The 12,355-nt window shown below is 47.6% G+C and overlaps 1 protein-coding gene across 1 annotated transcript in view; it reads left to right on the top strand.

Annotated features, from left to right (window-relative positions):
• Positions 1-3,591: 3,591 nt before the first annotated feature.
• LOC308526074 (semaphorin-4F-like) overlaps positions 3,592-12,355 on the top strand; it is a gene marked incomplete at its 3' end in the record, with an annotated part of 38,793 nt that continues 30,029 nt past the window's right edge. Inside the window, 4 exon segments of the mRNA XM_081101044.1 lie at positions 3,592-3,751; positions 6,541-6,692; positions 7,286-7,345; positions 7,576-7,674. Of these exon segments, the coding sequence (XP_080957170.1) occupies positions 3,607-3,751; positions 6,541-6,692; positions 7,286-7,345; positions 7,576-7,674 (456 nt within the window). The 5' untranslated portion in view covers positions 3,592-3,606.

Below are 12,355 nucleotides of genomic sequence, written 5' to 3'. Positions count from 1 at the left end.
GTAAAGCTGCCACCCATGTGAATTGCGGGCTTGTGATCCAAGCAGACAGGCATTTCCTAAGTATGCATAGCAGTCACAAACTATAGCACCCCACCCAGCCCATATTCCCCCCCAACCCCACTAAAATAAAACTCTTCATTAAAGCCCAACAGCAATTAAACAATTTTTAATCTTCACTCTACATATAAGGCAACCTGAAATTTAGAGCAATATTTAAAGAGACACACATCTCGCCCTAGCCAGTTTGGACCAGTGGATGGAGAGTTGGCTTGTGGACTGAAGGGTCCTGAGTTCCATTCTGGTGAAGGGCACATGCCTGGGTTGTGGGCTCCATCCCCAATGGGGGGCGTGCAGGAGGCAGCTGATCAATTATTCTCTGTCATCATTGATATTTTTATCTCTCTCTCCCTCTCCCTTCCTCTCTGAAATCCATAAAAGAATACTCACTCTGCATCTTCTGTGGCTTCTTCATGTCCCAGTTGCAACTTTAGGAACCCTGATAAGTGCTATCTAGGTTGTAACCAAAACCTTTGGGAGGCCCAGGCTTTCTCTGTGTGAGACAGATATCAGGCCTCTTTATCGAACCACTCATTCCCCCTTTGTTGCTCCGTGTAATAGAGAAAGTAGCCTCCTGTCCCTGGACTTGACAAACACGCTGAATGAGAGAGGGAGAGAGAGAGAGAGAGAGAGAGAGAGAGAGAGAGAGAGAGAGAGAGAGACCATAGTAGGCGTGCACAGCAGGGTCCTTCCCCGGCCTTCTCTGTGGTCCCTTCCAGCCAGAGGAGTCACTGGTTTCCCTTTTCAAAGGGGCTGGTCTATTTTGCCTGTCACAAGACAAAGAGTATAGCTCAATGATTTATTTTAATTTTGGGTCAGAATGCAGATGGTCCTGCTCTCGAGAAAGTTCCCAGACCACTTCTACCACAGCCATAATAATTTCTCAAAATTAAGTTTTACTTTTATCCAAGAAGCACATTTAAGGTATTTACTTTTATCTATTAATTTTTACTTATGTAACTTTTGCATTGCTTAAAAGTTAAACAATGCCAAAAGGCTCAAAAGGAAAAACAGCGATCTCCTGTCTAATTTACTCTTAAATATATATATATATATTGATTTGGGAGAGCGAGAGAGAGATAGAAAAATCAATGATGAGAGAGAATCATTGATCAGCTGCCTTCTGCATGCCCCCTACTGGGGATTAAGCCCAGATCCCCGGGCATGTGCCTTGGCCAAAATCTAACCTGGGACCCTTCTGTCTGCAGGCTGACACTCTATCCACTGAGCCAAACTGGCTCGGGCTACTCTCTCTCTTTTTTTTAATTGGTTTCAGAGAGGAAGGAAGAGGGAGTGAGAGAGAATCATTGATTGGCTGTTGCCTGCATGGCCCATACTGGGGATCAAGCCCACAAGCTGGGAATGTGACCTGAGTGGGATTTGAACTGTGACCTCCTGGTTCATGGTTTTGCCCAGTGGATAGAGCATTGGCCTGTGGACTGAAGGGTCCCAGGTTCGATTCCTGCCCAGGTTGCGGGCTTAATCCCTAGTAGGGAGCGTGCAAGAGGCAGCTTATCAATAATTCTCTCTCATCATTGATGTTTCTCTCCTCCCTTCCTCTGTGAAATAAAAATATATTTTAAAAAAAGGAAAAAACAAAGGAACTCAACCATAGAGCCATGAGGGAGGGGCGATCATGAACACTTTTGTCTCCCCAGACACTCTCCTCATTAAAAAAAATAATAAAAATGAATAGATTTTTTTGCGGGCCCTAAAAATTTCATTTTGCTTTCTGATGTAAGAAAAAAAATCAAAACATTTTCTTTGATTCTTTCATTCCCCACCCCCCCCCCCCTGACTTTACAAGAAGTCAGAACATTTCCCTGGGCCCCTCAAAGAGTCGTGGGTCACAGGTGGAGCTGCCCTCAGCTGCCTGACACATGGGTGGCCCAGGGCCCAGGCTTGAGAGAGCCGTCGGTAGACAAGGTGTCTGCCGTCTTCTGGTCAGAACCCCCTGCCAGGGCTGAGCCTGCCAGGCTGAGCCTGGCCCGCACCCATTGGGTTTGGGCCCCTGGGCACCCTCTTGCCCCATCCCGAGATGCTAACACTGTTGTGCCCAGATTTCATGATTCCCAAGAACCCACAGGGAGCCAGCGAGTCCGATGCAAAAGCAAAGAGTCATTCATTTCAAACCTAGGTTTGGCTCCCCTGCCACCCTCACCGATGCAACGGTAAGCTCCAGTGGCCGAGAGAGAGAGAACTCTGTGTGGAGAGAGGTTTTATAGGGGTTTGGGGTAAGGGGAGGAGAAAGGACTGTGGGCCCTGCCGATTGGCCAGGCGCGAGTACACAGGATGTGGTCATAGTGATGGCGTGCACTTCCCTTGACTATCTTCCGGGAAGAAGCATGCTGAGCACATGGCCAAGTTACGATGAAGGGCATAGCCCTTACCCTGGGGCAAGGTGGAGGGCGAAGTCCTCGCCCTTTCAAACACCTCCTGGGGCGTGAGCCTGCCAAAGCCCAGGTGGCTTCTTGTTTCCCTCGTTTCCTCCCTCGGGTCTCCTTAGCCCTTCTCCTGCCCTGAGGAGTGGAGAAGCGCTGGGGTCCCTACTTTTGGGGAAGGGCCAAGACCCATCAGCCACCCTTGGGCTCCCCGCACGCACCTGCGCAGTGGAAGGCGCCCCCCTCAGGCCGGCGGCTGGAGGCGGGAGTCGCCTCCGGGTCCAGCTCAGGCTGCACCCCAGGAGCTCGGTCTCCAAGGCCGCAGGGTGGTGGGTGAGGTGTGTGGGTAGAGGTTTGGATGTCTGTGGAGAATAGTGTTACCCCTGACACTTCCTGTCAGCTACCCCCATGGAACATTCCAGTGGTACTTGCATTGTGCTCTTGGCTTTAACCTTTCTCTTCTCCATCATCCACTCACTCACTCACTCACTCACTCACTCATCCATTCACTGAGTCAGTCACTCTTTTATTCAATAAGTATTTGCTGAGGGCGTACTCTGTGCCAGGCGCTGTGCTAGGACTGGGGTACAGTGGACACACACACAATGGCGCCTGCCCTCATGGAAGTCAGAGTTTAGCCTTCCCTTGGGAAGCTCTGGGAAGTCTTTTCAAACCTCCACCATTGCAGGCGGCTCTGCCCCTAGCTCCTCATTCCCATTTTCATTCACTTGCTGTAGATTCCGATAGTCCCCTTGACAAAACCCAGTTGGGACAGGAATGCCCGGTCCAATCAGCGGGACACCTGGGTCTCCTACTCTCCCTGGTTGGCAGGGAATTTTCCTCTGCTCAGCGCTGGCGCTCACGCAGGAGAGGACACCTCCAGCCAGAGGTGGGGAAAGAACGCCCGCCCACACCTGGGCCTGGCTCCGCCCCTACAGGGTGGGGCACCTCCGCTCCGCCCGCGCTGCACTCAACCCCGATTGGCTGGCGGAGAAAACCAGTACCGCCATTGGTCTCCTCCTGGAGGGGCGGGGCCGGGTGGCATGCGGTCCGCCTGCCGGAGGCCAAACCTGGCTGAGGAGAAACCAGTGGGACTCAGGCCCGCGGCGCCGCGGCCCTGAGCAGAAACGGTAGGGCGCGCCCACCCGGCGGCCAGGCGGAGCCACAGATGCCGGCCTCGGCCGCGCCGCCCCGCCCGGGTCCCTGGCCGCCTCCGGGCTCGCATTTCCCGCTGCTGCTGTTGGCGGTGCTGAGCGGCCCGGTGTGCGGTCTGGTTCCCCGCTGGGTGCCCAGGACCTCGCTTCCCGTCTCCGGTAAGGCGCGGGCGCCCTCGCCCTCAGCCCTTTGCGCCGCACCCAGGCGCCGCCCGCGGGTGCCTACACCTCCTGCTCCCCGGACCCAGGCAGCCGCATCCTGGGCCCCTCCGCGCCGGCCATAACGGCCATCCGCGCCCGAGACCAGGCGGGACTCCCACGCGGTGCTGCTCCATCGCATCCCGGGCCGGGCCTCGCGCCTCGGCCCCCGCGACACGCCCAGGCGGCTCCCGCGGCCCCTTATTCGCAGAACCGCGGGAGGGTTAAGTCCGTCGCGGTGCAGACTTGGGCACTGAGGCCCAGGGCGGGTTTGGGAGTTGCGGGAGGCCATCTATCTGTTCGCAGTTCTCTCTCCCTTATTATCCTCCTACCAGACATGCACCTGTGTCGGTCACGCCAGTTTGGTACCCATCCTGGCTTCCAAACCCGGAGATCTTCCATTCCATTCTATTCCACCCACCCATTCTTTTGGTGACCAGCTCAGCATTTCCAACTGCCCACTTCTCAAATTCATTCGCACATCATTCATTAGTTCTACCCCCACCCCCGTCTGTCCTGCCCACAGCCCTAATATTCCCCTACCCACTTCCCAGTTCCCTTCCATCTCTGACACCAGCTCCCATCCCCCCACAATCTGATCTATCACAACCCTAATTTCCTAACGTTGCCTGCTCTCCCTACCCATTCCCTCCACTGAATGTGGGGACCCACTCAGTGAGTTGACTTAAAATTCTGTTTAAATGATTTTTAAAGTCTCCAGAAAGAAAAAAAGAAGAGGGAGATATGGTCCTTTCAAAAGCTGGGCAAGAAGCCAGGGGATGCCACAAGGTTAAAAGTGGTCATTGGAGTGATTCACACTTTCAGCGGTTCTCAACCTGTGGGTCGCGACCCCTTTGGACGTTGAACGACCCTTTCTCAGGGGTCGCCTAAATACATCCTGCACATCAGTTATTTACATTACGATTCATAACAGTAGCAAAATTACAGTTATGAAGTAGCAAGAAAAATAATTTTATGGTTGGGGGGTCACCACAACATGAGGAACTATATTAAAGGGTCGAGGTATTGGGAAGGTTGAGAACCACTGCTTTAGAGGCTTTCAGCTGAGGTGGGCATGAGTGTGGCTGTGGGTCTTGTTTTCTTCTCAGTGGGCATTGAGTGTTAGCACTTTGGGCAGACAGAACCAGTGAAGCTGAGAGTACAACCTGTTGGCAAAAACTCTCAACTAATTGATTTTGATTTAGTCTTAACTACAGATCAGTGACATACAGGATGTTTTGAGTTGAAAGGACAAATGATTGGAGTGTGGGCTTTCAGGTTGTGCTGGAGCAATAGCCACTACGTAGAGTTGTGATTACCAGGCTGGGTTGATGTCCAGGGACCCAGAGAGGTCCAGATGGCAAGGTGGAGCAGAGCTGGGGATACAAAAGGAGGTTGAGGGAACCAGGGCTTATTCTAAGCATGAGAGAGACAGCACAGTCATGAATATGAATGTAGGGAGATGGGTGGGGCTCCGTATATCAGCATATCTAGGAATGAATGGCTGCTGGGCATTCTATCAGTCTTGAGGGTAGCTGAGCAGATGAAACAGGTAGAATAGAGTTGTATTAGTGGGAGCATAGGAACCCCGGAGCCAGACATTGAGCTAAGAAGGTATGCTAACTTATTTGTTATAATCTTTAAATAGATAAGAGTATATCCCCTCCTCCTTGCTTTCTTTCTTTTTCTTTTTTTTCAGAGAAAGTGGAAAGGAGGGAGAGGGAGATAGCAAGACAGAAGCGAGGGAAACATTGATGTGAGAGTGAGGTAAATAGATAAGAATTTTGAATGCTGATGTGAGATTTAGATTTGGTCAAAACAGAGCTCATACTTAAGGAAGGAAGAAAGGAACGATTTGTACTATGTATCAGATGCTCCCACATGTTATTTCATTTAATTCTCTCCATGACCCTGGATGGTGGTATTTACAGAGGAAAGTAATACTCAGAGAGGGCTAGTAACTTAAGATGATACAGCTGGTAAATGAAAGAGCTAGATTTAACCTTGGGCTGGTTCATTTCTAAAGCATATACTCTTGCCCACTAGTCTCTATACCATTGGTTCTCAACCTTGTGGCCCTTTAATACAGTTCCTCATGTTGTGACCGAACCATAAAATTATTTTCGTTTTACTTCATAACTGTAATGTTGCTACTGTTATGAATCGCTATGTAAATATCTGATATGCAGGATGGTCTTAGGCGACCCCTGTGAAAGGGTCATTTGACTGCCAAAGGGGTCGCGACTCACAGATTGAGAACCGCTGCTTATACCTTTTTACTTTTTGGGTAGAATGGAGGTGGGAGAGATCATGGGTTGTGTGAGAGAGAGGAGGTAGTCTCCTAATGTGTTAGTGAAAAGAGTGTAGCATTTCCCTTCTAATAAAAGGAAGTTATTATTAAATAGTGTTTTTTTTTTAAAGGGAAATTTAGAGAGTACTTGAAGCTTTTATATTTTCAAATTGTGTGTCGTGTTGCTATGAATAGATTTTATAGACTTAATATTTATGTTGTTATTTTAATAAAGTGTTCTATTTTTATAGAGAAAACATACTTGACTGCATTATGTGCTAAATATTCTGGCTTCATCGGTTATCTATCTCCGGGAAAGTTACATGGCCTGTCAGGCTCTGTCTTTTTCCCCTGATGGTTGATAAATAAATGGAAGAACACAAAAATTGGCCCTTCTGGCCGTGTGGACCTAACCCTCTGAAGCGATGGCTGATATCACTCTTCCCTCTCTTTCTGCCAGAGGCTGACACTTATGTTACCCGGTTCACCGTCCCCCAGATATACAATTACTCTGTTCTCCTTGTGGATCCTGCTTCCCATACACTTTATGTCGGCGCCCGGGACGCCATCTTCGCTTTATCTCTGCCCTTCTCAGGGGAGAGACCTCGAAGGGTGAGAGATGAGAATGGGGAAGACCCCAGAGCATGTGACTAGATCTATGGTTTTATGGGAGGTCAGGAAGGGGTGTTGTGGTAGGAGGTGAAATGTTAGTGAAAATGAATAGGGGAGGCCATCAAGTACATTATCTCAGCTGAGGGTGTTTCGGGGGTCATGTTGATTGGGTAGGGTGTGAAAGAGATTCACGATGAGGGGAGGACCAGGTTTTAGGTGATAGTGGGCAGGAGAATCATTAGAATCACATTAATCTAGGACAGTAGCTTTCAATCTTTTTTGATCAGCCCTTAATAAGAAATATATGGTATATATTGACTCCGTACACAAAGTGTGTACTTGAACCAATATCTACTCTCCTATATGAGATACATTCAGATATATTTTGATAAAAGTAATGTTGACTGTGATTTCACAATTGATTTCATTACTCTTTAATAGTTGGGGACCTCCAGTTTTAAAAACAGTGCTCTGGGGGTGAGGGGTGTCTCTACAGTTCCCAAATTGATGGAGGTTGTGGAACTGTGTTATCTACCCTACTCTGGATGAGTTCGGGAATAATCAGGAGGAAATGGTCATTCCTCCTTTCTCAGATTGACTGGATGGTGCCTGAGGCCCACAGACAGAACTGTATGGCAAAAGGCAAGGAGGAGGTAGGTGTAAATCTGGGTCCTGTCCTGAGTGTCAATTGAAACGTTGGCCCAGCCCTGACTCTGTCAGTCCCCTGCAGTGCTGCCATCCCTATGGCCCCTGGCAGGAACTCTAACACCATACCATTACCCATAATTACTGACCCCAGAGCTGCATCTAACTGGCATGACACTACCCTACCTTTCCTTGTACCTGCTGCTTCTGATTCTCTCTAACCATCTTTGACCCCCAGGACGAATGTCACAATTTTGTCCAGATTCTCGCCATTGCCAATGACTCTCACCTCCTTACTTGTGGCACCTTCGCCTTTGATCCGAAGTGCGGGGTTATTGTGAGTGACAGGGGTGGGAGGATGGGAAGGGTCATCTGTGAGTGACCGTGATGGGGGGGAATGCTTAAGGCAACCAATGTGCATGATAAGCACTGGGGGTGAGGGATGTCCTCACTGGTGGAGCCTTCGCCAGTGGAGAGGTATGAAAGGTTGGGGAGCGAGGTTGTCTGTAGAAGGTAAGTTATATAAAGTCTAAAGGGAGATGTAGAGGGACAGTGAAGGAAGTTATGGATTCTAGCTGAGCTGGGGAGAGGAAAAATCCAAGAGAAACTTCAGAGCTAGTAACTCATGTTTCCCTTGTCCTTTGTATGCTTTGTCCAGGAGCCTGGGTCCATTTCTTTATTCTTTTTCCTGAGTCCATTGTTAATCAGCACTGTCCATGCCTATGTCCATCGCATGTAACTCTCACCACCTTCTCCCATATCCACTGCTAACTTCACTGTATGTGGGCTGACCCTCTCCTCTCATGAGCTTCTGAGGTCACTGCCCACTAAGTAGCATCTGCTGGCACCATACTCTGGATCGATCTTGCCTTCAAGGTGGCTGCTCTGTCAGCCATGTTTTCTTCCAGGTCCTGTTCATTGCTGCTGAAGCCCTGGCATTTTCACCCTCACACCCTGGCAGACTTGGGACATATTTACCTTAATCACCTCTAGGCTGGTCCTGGCTACAAAAGTCCCTGGGACTGTGATATCTCAGGAAGGGTTTTGATGTTTTTGAATCATCTTTTCCCATCAGTTATCCAGTAGTCAGTCATTGGTCCTTTGGTAGCTCACCTTTGTGACAAGGCCCGAGGATGAGTTGAAAGCCTCACACATCCTTTGCATCCGGTGACTTCCCTTCCTACTCCATGAAGCAATAGGCGGGAGTGCAATGACTCCTTTTCCTGACCTTGATCTTTAACTTCAATCTTGACTTCACCTTCTGCAATCTTCAGTAATCCTTGCCACCTCGATCTAGTCAGTGTGTATCTCCAGACCTCTCTTTGTTAAAGGCCATCCTCATATCTCTGGCTTAGAATGCTAACTGGTGTCCCCAAATTCACGCATGATTTGAATTTTGGGTGAGCATTAACAACAATAACAACAAAAAATAAAAGCCTTATTTTACCTGGTTTATTGAGTTAGATTCTAATATCTGTTGCCCATTGATTTAAATCCTTTCAATTTGATAAGCATGACTAAGTACCAAATATGGCCCAGGAGCAGGGACAATGAAGACCAAAGAAGACCATGGCTTTGCGTATGTGCCGGCAAAGCCGTGGAGGCCATTTACCCGATGTCCTATTCCATACATAAACCTACAGTGTATACCTTATGAATCAATAAAACATTTACAATTTTTAATTACAAACCTGTGTTTCCTATCAAAATTACTTTTTGCGTGAATTTTGAGACACCATTATAATTTTATATACTTGATATATAGCCAGTCCCTGTGGGCTGTCCTTGGACATACACCCTGTCCTTTTCATAAGCAAATGATAGACTCCCTGTTGGGTGTGGATAGCTCCCTCATCTTGTCATCCTGGGAAAGTTTCCTAGAGCAAGTGGTATTGAAAATCTCTATATTTTATCAGGTAATATTGAGTCCCTAGTTTTCCTATAGTCCTCACAAAACTCACAAAGTAGCAGTAGAATTGTCATTGCCATATTTGTCCTTTTTGAGTCTGTGCAGGCTCAGGGAGCCCATAGGTATGAATATCAACCATGGCTTACAGAAAATAGACTTACTCCCAGCTAATCTCCCAGGGTCTTCTATTCTTCCTTGGCTCTCTGAGGTGGGACCCCAATGGCTGTTAGGTATCCAGGCAGAAAATGCTCTGGACATACCTGTCAGGATTGGCGTGTCTTGGAACCCTGGCCACTCTCAAGGAACATCAGCACCCAGAGTAATATCAGGGGTCTGTGTTCTGCAGCCCCATGACTTTCAGCTCTTCTTCTGTACCTTCTATCTAGCAGGCTCATGAAATGAAGGACTGTCGTTTTGTCAAGGCTTGTTTTAGGAGAATATAGGGCACAGAAAGATCAGCTGTGTTAACCCTTCAAGCCACATAAAAAGATTGCCCTCTAGACTTTCTGGTTGCTCTCTTCTGCTTTTACCTGCCTGTCTTAGCCTATCTGCCCATGCCCATCTGCTTGAGCAAGTTCTTGCCTTATTCTTAATTCTGAGGCTCCCATGATCCAGACTGATGACTTTGAGACTATTCATAACTATTTTCTGAGAGCTTTGACTAGCTAGCTGCTCCAGACACAACAGCTTGCTCAGAGAAATGAAGGTTCTTACCAAAGGAAGTTCAAGCACTGGACCGATCAGCTCCAGCAACGTGCAGTGCTGTCCTTCAGTGATAGCTCATTAGCTTTTGGAGGTCAATGTTTTAATTTGTTTTGTTGAGGGAACTCCAGCATTTAACAGAGAAAAATGTTAGACTTACATTACAACAAGACTTCACATTGAATTGAGTATCTTCTTTATCCCAGACTTGGTACTGGGTATTTGTTTTTTTGGTGTATGTGTTTTTTTAAATTAAATCTTTATTGTTCAGATTATTCCAGTTGTTCCTCTTTTTTTTCCCCTATAGCTCTCCTCCACCCAGTTCCCACCCCACCCTCTTCCCTTACCCTTCCCACTGTCCTCATCCATAGGTGTATGATTTTTGTCCAGTCTCTTCCTGAACCCCTACACCCCTTTCCACCCAGGAATTGTCAGTCCACTCCCTTTCCATGCCTCTGGTTCTATTATATTCACCAGTTTACTCTGTTCATCAGATTTTTTATTCACTTGATTTTTAGATTCACTTGTTGATAGATACGTATTTGCTGTTCATAATTTTTATCTTTACCTTTTTCTTCTTCCTCTTCTTAAAGAATACCTTTCAGCATTTCATATAATGCTGGTTTGGTGGTGATGAACTCCTTAGTTTTTTCTTATCTGTGAAGCTCTTTATCTGACCTTCAATTCTGAATGATAGCTTTGCTGGATAAAGTAATCTTGGTTGTAGGTTCTTGGTATTCATCACTTTGAATATTTCTTGCCATTCCCTTCTGGCCTGCCAAGTTTCTTTTGAGAAATCAGCTGACAGTCGTATGGGTATTCCCTTGTAGGTAACTGAGTTTCTTTCTCTTGCTGCTTTTAGGATTTTCTCTTTGTCTTTTGCTCTTGGCATTTTAATTATGATGTGTCTTGGTGTGGTCCTCTTTGGATTCCTTTTGTTTGGGGTTCTCTGCGCTTTCTGGACTTGTAAGTCTATGTCTTTCACCAGGTAGGGGACGTTTTCTGTCATTATTTCTTCAAATAGGTTTTCAATATCTTGCCCTCTCTTTTCTTCTGGCACCCCTATAATTCAGATGTTGGTATGCTTGAAGTTGTCCCAGAGGCTCCTTACACTATCTTCATATTTTTGGATTCTTTTTTCTTTTCAGGTTGGCTATTTTTTGTATCTTTGTATTTCAGATCTTTGACTTGATTCTTGTGATTTTCTTGTCTGCTGTTGGATCTCTGTATATTATTCTTTATTTCAGTCAGTGTATGCTTAATTTCTAGTTGGTCTTTTTTCATATCCTCCAGGGTCTCACTGAATTTATCGGCGGTTTCCAGAAAATTCTTGAAAAACCTTATAACCGTGGTTTTGAACTCTATATCGAGTTGTTTGCTTTCCTCCATTTCTGTCATTTGTTTTCCTGTTCCTTTGTCTCCGCATTTTTTATGCTTCCCTGTGTTGGTAGAGTGGCTTTGTGTGCTAGGTGTCCTATTATGCCCAGTGGCTCAGCCTCCCCAATTACCTGAGGTGGACACTCTTGGCGCACTCCTTTGTGGGCTCTGTGCACAGTCTTGTTGTAGTCTTGTTGTATTTAAGCCTTGATTGTTGTAGTTATCACTGGGAGGAATTGACCTCCAGGCCAATTGGCTGTGAGAATCAGCTTTGTCTGCAGTGGAAGAACTTCTGTGCTAAGGACACCTTTCTGAGGCAAGACTTGCTTCAGTGGGGCTTTGGTGCTCACTGAGTCTGCCTCCTGAGTGTGTCCCTTATGGATCTGAGAAGTTGTAATCTGGATGGTCCCACTCTGACCACTGGGTACACTGGCTCTTGGATGTAAGGAGTTGCTAATTTAGCCTCTTCCTGAGGCTGCCCAGCAGGAGCTACGAAGAGTTCTGCAGATTCCCCTTCCTTTTTTCGGGTTTGGAGATGCCCAGATGAGGCCCAGCTGTGAAGCAATGCAAGCTGCTGTGTGTCCTTAGGCCTTCTCTTGGAAGTTCTGGGTCTGTCTGGCCCAGCTGCAGTTTGTTAGGTAATTTTCAGATTGCAAAGTGCCAGGGCATTCATATGCAAAAGCCTCTGCGGCAGCCTGGGTGGAGCGGGTTCTCAGGGAATCAACAGGGCGGAGCAATCAGCTATGGCTGATCCTCAGCCCTGTCCTAAGGGGCTGGAGTCTCAGTGTCCCGGTAATTGCTGCAAGCACCTCTGAGGGAAAGCCGCCCTCAAGTTCTGAGTTCTGCCCACTGCCAGACAGTCCAGTTTCTCTCCATATGAGTCCTGGGTCCCCAGAGACTTCCGGGAACTGGAGTTCAGAGCAGTTCGGAGCTTGTGACTCCCTCCCAATTCAAAAAGACAGCCGAGTCCTCAGGTGCCAGCCCCTTTCCGCGTGCACTCGAGCCTCCATATCTCTGCACTTAACTTCTG

The sequence above is a fragment of the Myotis nattereri genome, assembly GCF_964212035.1.
Source record: "Myotis nattereri genome assembly, chromosome: 10".
NCBI lineage: Eukaryota > Metazoa > Chordata > Mammalia > Chiroptera > Vespertilionidae > Myotis > Myotis nattereri.
This window is presented reverse-complemented; position numbering and strand designations above follow the sequence as displayed.